The 11,632-nt window shown below is 42.8% G+C and overlaps 1 protein-coding gene across 1 annotated transcript in view; it reads left to right on the forward strand.

Moving 5' to 3' along the window:
* MYO3B (myosin IIIB) overlaps positions 1–11,632 on the forward strand; it is a 443,210-nt gene that overhangs the window by 210,477 nt on the left and 221,101 nt on the right. Inside the window, exons 23-24 of the mRNA XM_014545672.1 lie at positions 6,060–6,139; positions 8,408–8,485. Coding sequence (XP_014401158.1) covers positions 6,060–6,139; positions 8,408–8,485 — 158 coding nt within the window. The remainder of the gene's footprint in view (positions 1–6,059; positions 6,140–8,407; positions 8,486–11,632) is intronic.

Raw genomic sequence — 11,632 nt, forward strand, 5'->3', positions numbered from 1 at the left:
GGCGGGGGTGGGGAGGGAAGGTCAGTTGTGTAAGATGACCAGAAAAAGCACAGTGAACAAGGGTAAGATTGTTATATAGATTGAAGTCCTGGCCTTTTGTACTGATAAAAATTTCTAGAGATTTAGAGTCATTCTGTTTTTCTAGTACAGGAAAGGGGACACTCTTACAAATAAAGATTTATCTTATAAATGTAAATGTTCCTTGCATAAGGATAACTTCTACTCAGTTTTCAGAGCTTCACGTGTGTCTGCTGTTTCTTAAAGTTAACCATCTTAAAATAATCAATATGCCAAAGAGGAATATATTGGGGTAATATATTTTGCTCACCTTCATTTATAATGACCTTCCTAATAAGTATGAGGTGATATCTCATTGTGATTTTGATTTGCATTTCCCTCATTATTAGTGACTAGAGGCCCGGTGCACAAAAATTTGTGCACTCGGGGGGGGGGGTCCCCGGCCAATCAGGGCGCTGCCCCCTGTCACTCACAGAGCAGGGCCCATCAGGGGGTTGGGGCGCTGCCCCCTGTCACTCACACACTCACAGACATCAGGGGAGTTGGGGCACCACCCCCTGTCACACACAGAGCAGGGCGGATCAGGGGGTTGGGGCGCTGCACCCTGTCACACTCAGGGCAGGGCCAATGGGGAGGTTATGGCTCTACCCTGTCACACACAGAGCAAGGCCCGTGGAGGGGGGTTGGGGCGCCACCCTCTATCACCCACAGAGCAGGGCCGATCAGGGGGTTGGGGCGCCACCACTGTCACACTCGGGGCAGGGCCGATGGAGAGGTTATGGCTCTACCATGTCACACACAGAGCAGGGCCGATCAGGGGGTTGGGGCGCCACCACTGTCACACTCGGGGCAGGGCCGATGGAGAGGTTATGGCTCTACCATGTCACACACAGAGCAGGGCCGATCAGGGGGTTGGGGCGCCACCACTGTCACACTCGGGGCAGGGCCGATGGAGAGGTTATGGCTCTACCATGTCACACACAGAGCAGGGCCGATCAGGGGGTTGGGGAGCTCTCCCCTGTCAAACACAGAGCCGCAGGGCAATCAGGGGATTGGGGAGCTCCCCCCTATCAGGCACAGAGGAGGGCTGATCAGGGGGTTGGGGTGCCTTCCCCTGTCACGAACAGAGCAGGGCGGATAGGGAGGTTGTGGCCCCGCCCCCTGTCACACACAGAGCCGCAGGGCGATCAGGGGGTTTGGGCGCTGCCCCCTGTCACACACAGAGCCACAGGGCGATCAGGGGCGTTGGGCGCTGCCCCCTGTCACACACAGAGCCACAGGGCGATCAGGGGCGTTGGGCGCTGCCCCCTGTCACACACAGAGCCACAGGGCGATCAGGGGCGTTGGGCGCTGCCCCCTGTCACACACAGAGCCACAGGGCGATCAGGGGCGTTGGGCGCTGCCCCCTGTCACACACAGAGCCACAGGGCGATCAGGGGCGTTGGGCGCTGCCCCCTGTCACACACAGAGCCACAGGGCGATCAGGGGCGTTGGGCGCTGCCCCCTGTCACACACAGAGCCACAGGGCGATCAGGGGCGTTGGGCGCTGCCCCCTGTCACACACAGAGCCACAGGGCGATCAGGGGGTTTGGGCGCTGCCCCCTGTCACGCTGATCCCGGTGCCGGGAGCCTCGCTGCTCCGCTGATCCCGGTGCTGGGAGGCATATTACCCTTTTACTATATAGAATAGAGGCCTGGTGCATGGGTAGGGGCTGGCTGGTTTGCCCTGAAGGGTGTCCTGGATCAGGGTGGGGGTCCCCACTGGGGTGCCTGGCCAGTCTGGGTGAGGGGCTGAGGGCTGTTTTCCGGCTGGCGAGTGACTAAAGCTTCCAACCGCTCCTTGTTTTCTTCTCTCTCTTTTTTTTTTATTCTGGGCCAGCTTTAGCTCTGAGGCCTCACTGCTGAAAACATGGATACAATGTTTCGGTCCTATTTTTTATGATGGACTTTGAGTGTAATTTTGCTGACAGACTTTTAATATAAGCACTACTAATTCCTGTATTTTAATTTTAACTTTTGCCAAAAAAAAAAGAAAAAATCCAAGAATTGTATAAATTTTTCTAAAGGTCACTATTAATGCTTTGGTATTCAAAATATCTCGCCATCTTGGCTGACAGTTAATTTGCATAAGGATATGCTGATTAGCCAATGGGAAGGGTAGCAGTCGTACGCTAATTACCATGTTTCTCTTTTATTAGTGTAGATGTTGAGCATCTTTTTATATATCCGTTAGCCTTTTTAATGTCATCTTTGGAGAAATTTCTATTAAAATCTTTTGCTTATGTTTTAATTAAGTTATTTTACTTTATTTGATGTTTTGCTCTTGAGTTATAAAAGTTCCTTGTACTGGTGACCCTTGAGCAAGGCAGGGGTTAGGGACTTGTCTTTCTCTGATTGGCTTATTTCACTTAGCCAAATACCTTCTAGGTCCACCCAGGCTGTCACAAAAGGTAAGATTTCCTTCTTTTTTATGACCAAGTAGTATTCCATTATGTAAGTTTACCACGTTACGGCAAATTTCCAAGCTGTGGGAAGACAGATAACCAGGCACTTGGAAGATTCAGAAAATGCGCTTTTTATTACAGGAAGCACCGGTGCTGGGTGAGATTTGCTAATATTTTGTTGAGGATTTTAGTGTCTATGTTCATCAGGGATATTGGCCTATAATTTTCTTTCTTTGTCATCTTGATCTGGTTTTGGAATTAGGACAATGCTGGCTTTGTATAATGAGCTTGGAAATCTTCCCTCTTGAATTTTTTGGAAAAGTTTGAGAAGGATCCATTCCAGAGCTTTTGTTTTTTGGGACTTTTTTTTTTTAGTTACTGCTTCAATTTCACTATCTTTAAACTATCTATTCAGAGTCTCTGATTCTTCATGATTCAGCTTTGAAGAGTGTATGTTTCTAGGAATTTATCCATTTTGTCCAGATTGGCCAATTTGTTGGCATACAGTTGTTTGTAACATTTTCTTAAAATACTTTGTATTTGTTTGGTGTCAGTTGTTACTTCTCCTCTTTCATTTCTGACTTTATTTTATTTATTTGGGTTCTCTCTCATTTTTTTTTTTTTTGATGAGTCTAGTTAAAGGCTTTTCGATCTTATTTATCTTTTCAAAGAACCAGCTTTTGGTCTCATCTTTTGTATTGTTTTTTTAGACTCTACTGTGTTTATTGTTGCTTTGATATTTATTATTTCCTTTCTTCTACTCACTTTGGGCTTTGTTTTTTTTTTCACCTTATTTCATGTTCATGTAATCTTCCATAAATTCCCTCCTTAATTCTAAATGTATAAAAGAAACTACAAACTGTCATTCCATGAGCGTTCGAGATCTCACTTCCTTGCATGTCATCAGTTTGGCTCAAATAAACTCATAAAAATTCTATACAGGTTTGGACGTCTCTTATGTTGACACATGCATTTCCCACAGAGTTGTTCAAGGTCAACTGCATATTTTGGAAATCAGTCCCTTGTCAGATATATGGTTGCAAATATTTTCTCCCATTCTGATAGGTTGCCGGTTCTCTTTGCTGTGCAAAAGCTTTAAGTTTCATGTAGTCCAACTTTTCTATTTTTATTTTGCTGCCTGTGCTTTGGTGTCCCATCCAAGAAATCATTGCCAAGACCAGTGTTATTAACCCCCGCCCCCCCCCCCCCAACACACACATTTTCTTCTAGGATTTTTTAATAGTTTCAGGTCTTACTCATAAGTCATTAGTCCTATATGAATTGACTTTCATGTATGGGGGAGGGACAAACTTTCCTCTACCTTCAAGGTTTCTGGGTGGTCTCATAGACATGAAACAGATTAGAAAGAGAAAATAACCAAATTTAATACATATTTATGTATGGGAACCCAGTATACAAGAGAGTCAGAGACCCCACTTGCAGGAGAGGTTTAGAGATAGAAAAGGGGCTTGAAATATATAAGACATTCTGAGCTGGGGGTGAGGTAATGTACATTGGGGGCTGCATGATAAAAAGAGCAGATGTTTAGTACATAAAAGTTTGCCCCGTCATGTAGGTGGGCAGGAGAGGTTATCACTGACAATCTCTTATGGGCAAGGTCTCTAATTTGAATTCTTCTAGGCAGTTAAGGATGGGGGCAGAAGTTTCTCCTGAGCCTGGGGCTAAAATTGCCTTTAGCTCAAAACAATTTGCATACCACAGAAGAACATTTTGGGGTGATTCATTCTGGACCCCACACATGTATAGTGTAAGAGGGATCAGTTTCATTGTTTTGCATGTAGATGTCCAGATTTCCAATACCATTTGTTGAAGAGACAATACTTTCCGCATTGTGTAGTCTTGGCACCATGTTAAAGATGATTTGATTACATATGCATGGGTTTGTTTCTGCTCTCTCTCTCTTGTTCCATTTATCTATATATGTCTATCATTATGCCAGTATCATTCTGTTTTGATTACTGCAGCTTTATAATATATTTTGAAATCAGATAGTATGAAGCCTTCAACTTATTTTTTCCTTCTTAAGATGTTTTGTAGCTTTGGGGTCATTTGTGGTTCCATATAAATTTTAAGATTGCTTTTTCTATTTCTGCAAAAATAGCATTGGGATTTTGATGGGGACTGTGTTGATTCTGTAGTTTTCTTTGAGCAGCATGGACATTTTAATACTATTAAGTCTTCCAATCCAAAAACACAGTGAAGTGTAGCAGACTATGGAACTCTAATAAGGATTATTTTGATCTGAAGATAATCAAAGGCAACCGAGAAGCAGATAACAAAAATTCTCTGCCTAATTCCCTATTTGTCCCCTATTTGCTTAAAAGCAGGATATAAAATTGTAAAGCAGGATATAAATTTTTACAAGTTCTTTGCCTTCCTCTCTCTACCAGGAAGAACAGAAGTTAATCACCACTGACAACTCTAGACTCTTATCAGGCCAGAAACAATACCAGAAGAATAAACTTACTAACTAGTTCTTATCTTCCATTACCTTCCCACAATTTACTGCCCAGAAACAGAGTTCTTTTCTTTGTTTTGTTGCTTCTTTACAAATTTATTGTCCCTTTGTTAAGATGTTCTAACCATCCTTTGAGTTACTTATCACTGAGTACTCCTGTGTGTATGTGCAATGTATGTGTTAGTAAACTTCTGCTTGTTTTTCTCTTGTTAACCTGTCTTCTTTCAGTCTAATTTGCAGGTCCCCAGCCAATGAACCAAAATAGTAGAGGAAAAAGATTTTATTTTCCTCCCTCACAGCAGGATGTCTTTTTATTTATTTGTGTCTTCTTTAATTTTTTTCAGGAATGTTTTGTTGTGTTCAGTGTACAAATCTTTTACCTCGATTAAGTTTATTCCTAAGTATTTTATTCTTTCTGATACTATTACAAATGGGGTTGCTTTCTTAATTTACTTTTCAGATTTCCATTCTTAGTGTATAGAAATACAACTGTGTTTGTGTTTTTTTTTTGTATGTGATTTTATATCTTACAACTGTGTTTTGAATTCATTTATCAGTTTTAACAAGTTTTTTGTGGGATCTTTAAGATTTTCTACATATAATAAATATATCACCTATAAACAGAGATAATTTTACTTCTTTCTTTATGATTTGGATCCTTTTATTTCTTTTTGTTGCTTAATTGCTTTAGCTAAGACTACCAGTACTATGTTGAATAGAAGTGGTGAGAGTGGGCATCTTGCCTTGTTACTTATCTTAGAGGAAAAGCTTCTAATTTTTCACTGTTGAGTATGTTAGCTGTGGGCTTTTCATATGTAGCTTTTCTATTCCTAGTTTGTTGAATAAATTGAAGACTTTTTGTTGTGTCTTTTTTGCTTATGAAACTAATAGAAATTCAATTTATATGATAAATCATTTATAAATTATTTCTTGTAATTATTATAATTCATTTAAAATTAATGTCATTGAAGTTTCAAATTTTAAATTTTCAACTTTTACAAATTCAGAGCAGATCATTTGAAAAATTCAGAAAAATATAAGAACACAAAGAGAAAATTACTCATGATCCTATTCCTTAACTTTCCTCTACTTTAACTACTTTATCTTTTTTTCCCCAGGTAACTTGGCCCAGACAAAAGCCAGGATAACAGCAACTTCAAGATCTTTGCCTCCACATTTCAGTGCTGGGAAAGCCAAGGTGAGTAATAGGTCTGTACCCAAAATAATGTGGACTAAAAGGTGGGAATAATTTAGGTGGGCAACATTAGTTTCCTTTATCTGGCCTACTACTTGGGCAATCTGGAAAATAGACTAAAGGCATTTAGGAATCAGGTATTAGGAAATTTGAAACAACATCATAGAATTCTTTATAATCCTGTGTCGGGGGAAACACATTTCCTCTACCCTCTTAAGTTCAGTAGTTGGAGGACTGTGAAATACCTCAAACTGATAGATTAGCAAGAGAAAAGGCAGATTTTAATCATGTTCATATAGGAGTTCACCAAAAATGACTCAAAGGGGCAATTAGATTTTGGGGCTTATACACCATCGTAATAGGAGATGAGAAGGAGAAGGAGATTTTTGGAAGAACAAATGACTTCTGGGAAACAATCTAATTACAAAATGGGTAAAGCACCTGACTAGACACTTCTCCAAAGAGACAGGAGCCCAGCAGCCCTATACCTTTGGAAGTATGAACTGGTGCTTCTGTCTATATTTTTCCAATTTTCTGCAGGGGATGGTACTGATCTTGAAAATAATACGTATTATACCTTTTAAATTATGTCTCTGCAGAATTCATATCGATCAAGACTTTTCTGTTCACTAAGCTGTTAAATTCTCAAATGCCAAGGTCTATTGTGCATTGTGAGGGGTGGTAACCGGTAAATTTTACTAATAAAAGAAATGTGCCCGAGCTTTTCGGCTGCTCTTTCACAGTGCACTGGAGCCCCAGGGGCTGGCACTGGCTGGCTGATTTGAATAAAAAGGGAGGGACATGATGGAGGAAAAGCAAGGCTTCGAAGCAAGACGTGGTTCTTCAGGGAGAACCTCTGACTAGAAGGAAGTGGTGGGGACATTCCTAAAAGTGTGTCCCAAACCTCACTAGTTCTGAGCTCTATCATCCAAATGGAGGTGAGATGGGGGAAGACACCTTTAGGCAGATGACTCTGGAGAAAGCATGTGCCTCTGCAGATGGGGTGGGTGTGTTGTGTTTGCTTTTCTCTTTTCTACATCAGCTCAGCCTTCCTTCGTAACACAGAGCTTTTGTTTCCTCCTTTCTCACTAAACAAACAAACAAACAAAAAAAACAATTAAAAGTCAAAGCCAAGCAGTTATACCATTGCTTCAGCTGCATACAAGTAAACGGATGGTTTGGGGAACGCATCCAATCTGCAGCCTAGAAAAAGAAAGCCGCACTGCCCCCAACATCGTTTCACTTAGAGAGAGTCCCATGTTTCTGCTCACTCACGACTTAGGTTGCTTTTTCTAGCTTTTTAAGATGTAGCTCCACATTTATTCCCCTTCTTAAGTAAACCTGTTTTTCTTTGTCCAATGGAAGCTCTTCCTCCATTATGTGCACAGTCTCCTAAAGACCTCTGGAGGTAAGCCTCATTATTCTCCCTGCCCCTTGCAGCCTGTTCCGTTAGCACCCACTTTCCACTTTTGTTGAACAAGGAAGTGGCTGCCTGGACAACAGTCTGCTGAGCGGAACACGCGTGCTGACAGTAGCATCTTCCTTTCGAACGTTCCTGCTTCTCTTGCCACCTGTTCAGAGCAGATGGGAAGCCGCCCGGTGGAGGCCAGTGCTGACATGCCACTCGGGCTCTCTGCAAACCGAATAGCTTCGTGTGTGCAGGAGCAGAGCGCTTACTGTTGAGCTATGACAACGAAACACAGGCTGCCTGCCTTTGATCCCTACAGTTGTTTTTATTCCTAAGCTCCTTCCAGTCAGCCCAGGCAGTTGGGACAAATGATTGGGAACAGATGTATCCCAAGCTCGGGTCCACAGTGAGCACGTGGGAACTGTGGGAGGCAGGAGGGTGTGGCAGCATCAAGGTCTGACCACAGGAAGGCCACTGGGTGGGCTTTGGGCCCATGTCTTTATAATCACCCAACTTCATGGGCCTTTGCCAGTTTTCTTGTACAAAACAGTTTGTTCTCATGTGACAGTAGTGGAGAACTTAGCAGGGGCCCATGGGAACATGGAGAAGTCTAGATATACCACTGATTGGGGTTATGCTTTAGTACGTTGCAGAGTGAGGTCATTGTCAAGCGAGTAGAACAGTGCAAATTCTGTTTTTCTTTGATATGTCTTCAAAATTTCTCCCCAAAGTGTGCACTATTGTGTTCTAAACATTAAGGCCTCTCAGATATTTGACCAAACAGCCTTTCAGATTTTGAAAAAGTTAGACAATGAATTGTCTATATCCTCAAACCAAGTCTTTCTGCTTATGTTCTAATCTAGGTGGATACTCTGGAGGTAATACGGCATCCGGAAGAAACCACCAACATGAAGAGACAAACCGTGGCTTCTTACTTCCGGGTATGGAGTCTTCTTTTTATTTTTCTGTTATTCCTCACCCGAGAGTATTTTTTCCATTGATTTTTAGAGGATGTGGAAGGGAGGGAGGGAGGGAGATAGAGAGAAACATCGATATAAGAGAAACACATCGATTGGTTGCCTCTCACAGGCCCTACTAGGGCCAGGATGGAACCTGCAACCCAGGTATATGCCCTTGACCAGAACTGAACTGTGACCCTTCATTGTGTGGGCCAGTGCTCTAACCATTGAGAAAAATCAGCCAGGGCTGGAGTCTTCTTGATCTGTATTCTGTCTACTTACAAAAAGGACTTGCCAACACTTCCCACAGAGACCCGGATCTGATAGAATCACTGAAAGAAGCCAGTTAAGAAAGGTGGGGGTGTGGAGAGAAAATATTATAGCCAGAAACCTCTGCCTCTGAGTGCAGTGTTCCCTGATCACAGGAAGATCAGATGAAACCCCAGGTGTCTACAGAGAGCCCTCTCAGCCACTGGCTCACAGCCCTGTGCATTGGATGTGCTGATTCTGTTCGCATGGGAGCTGCTGCTTGGCCTTAAAGCTACTGCAGTCAGCTGCTTTCCCAGCATATTTACTGAAAAGCAAACTAGTTAATAACATTTCAGAAGGTGGTTTATCAAGTTTAGGTCCTGAGAGAATCTATCTTAGCTTTGACTTTATTTTCCTAAATTGAATTGTCCTATTGCAAGACCTGTTTGTGTGAACCCAATTATTTCCCATCTCGGCTGACCAGTTCTTGATACTTCATCTAGTAAAATGACTCCTTCGAGTGAAAACATTGTCTCTAGAACAGCGATTCTCAACCTGTGGGTCGCGACCCCATTGGGGGTCAAACGACCCTTTCACAGGGGTCGCCTAAGACCATCGGAAAAACACATATATAATTACATATTGTTTTTGTGATTAATCACTATACTTTAATTATGTTCAATTTGTAACAATGAAATTGGGGGTCACCACAACATGAGGAACTGTATTAAAGGGTTGCGGCATTAGGAAGGTTGAGAACCACTGCTCTAGAAGGACTCTATTAAATGCTCATTATATAAGAAAGATAAGACATGGATACTCGTACCAAATTTGCACAGATTGGCTTATCTTTAAATTATAGATTGGGTTGGAAGCCCTTAGAGATCGTGTACCACTCGGAGCTCATGTCCAGCTAGCTTCATAGTGGAGATGCTATAGGCCAAACACAGAACTACTAATCTCAGGGACAAATGATAAGGTTGTAGGGTGGGGTTGGGAAGTCAGGTGGGGAGCTGGGTCGGGGGCTGGAGTGGCCAGACAGGCTGAAGGACAGGACCCTGGAGCCAGCACCGTGGATATCAGGCTTTATAGGAAGCTATCAGGTTCAAGAAGGATCTAAAGCCAAGAAGTCTAACCTAGCCAACTATGCTTCAGAGGCAGCCTAGCATTAGGCTCAGGCTATGAATGAAAGGGGCCCAGAGGCCTTTTGTCCAGCACTTTTTCCATGTAGTGATCCCTGCTACAGTTTCTCTGGCAGGAAGGCATTCAGCCCGTTTCATCATTCATGTTTGTGCGTTTCTAATTACCACTTCTTTGTGTGTTTTTTTAATGTTTTTTTCTAAATTTAAATCTTTTATTGTTTAAAATATTACGTATGTCTCCTTTTTACCACTTATTTCTTTTTTTCTTTTTTTTTTTTTTTAGGGCTTGAAAAACTTATATGTTTATTTTTTTCCCTGTTGGGGTCCAACCCCAGCAGGTCCAGGGGTTCCCAATGGTGTGGGCAGAGTCGGTGAAGAAGGAGGAATGACGAGACAGTGTTCAGCTGATCAGTATAGCCAGGTTCTCTAGTCAGGTTCTTCAGCCAGGTTCTGTCTACCACTTATTTCTTATCTTGTCCCCTTTAGCAGCTATATCCTCTTTGTGACTTGTGTGTGTGTGTGTGTGTGTGTGTGTGTGTGTATGATGGGACTTGGAGGCTCTGAGCAACTCTGTGAAGTCAATCCCAAGAGCCTAAGAGTCCTTCTATCAGCGGAGAAATCTCTGGCTTACAGTTTTTCACAAATTGACAATCAATTTGGTGTCCTCAAAATACTGCTCCCCAAGTGATAAATTCAGCAAATAAGGTGTATTGGCAAGCTAGGTAATACCATTTTGGATCAGTAGGAGGTGTGATTATGAAATAATGAGACAGATTTCCTGGGTGGCTTGTAATTGCTCCTTAAGGTGTGTCCAAAAGAGGAGCTGCACAGGTGGGTTCCTTAGGGGCATGGCTATTCCCACCGCATCCTCTTCGAAGAGTTTGTGAAAAGGTCAGGCTGGCGTCTTGGGAAATATGTCAAATACAGCTCTGCCGTGGCCATCCCTGTCCCCTGAGATTACCCCTCCTGCTCACGCCTCCAAACATGTGATTGACCCCCTTGCACAGCACCCCTCTGCTTCCCCAGGTGCTTTCTGTCTGCGCCAGCTACTCGGCATATGTTAGTTGATCTTCATTATAATCTTTTTTTCCTCCAGTTTTCTTGTTTCCTTTGCCCTCTTTTTCTGTTTTCCTTTATCAATGGTATCAATAGGATTTGCTTAGACTTTCTGGTGGTTCCTAAGTTGAGGAAGAACTAACCCCTTCCCTAAAAGCTGGACATTTTAAATTTCAGATATAGCTTCTGGAGTATTGCCTTGGAATACCAGAGAGAAGCTAGTTCTGGCGATGGAGTTGTGGGGTGACCTAAGTATGTTCTTGGGCAGCTAAGTCTCTGCCACATGGGGACGTTGCTTGGCACTAGGTGATGTTTAAAGAATACTATGCAGCTATAAAAAAGACGGATCTCATACCCTTTGAGACAGCATGGAGGGACCTGGAGAGAATTATGCTAAGTGAAATAAGCCAGCTGAGAAAGACAAGTGTCACATGATCTCACTTATATGTGGACTCAAATGAACAAAATAAACTGCTTTTAGAGCAGTTTATTGGCTTGTAAACAACTCATGGACTGATGAACAAAATAGTTCCAGAGACATTGAAGTATGCAATAGACTGACATATTTCAGGGGGAAGGAGGTGGGGGTGGGGAGAGATTAACCAAAGAACTTATATGCATATATGCATAACCCATGGATACAGACAGTAGTGTGGTGAGGCCTGGGGAGGGGGCAGAAGGT

This window comes from Myotis brandtii, unplaced genomic scaffold (assembly GCF_000412655.1).
Source record: "Myotis brandtii unplaced genomic scaffold, ASM41265v1 scaffold112, whole genome shotgun sequence".
Classification (NCBI taxonomy): domain Eukaryota; kingdom Metazoa; phylum Chordata; class Mammalia; order Chiroptera; family Vespertilionidae; genus Myotis; species Myotis brandtii.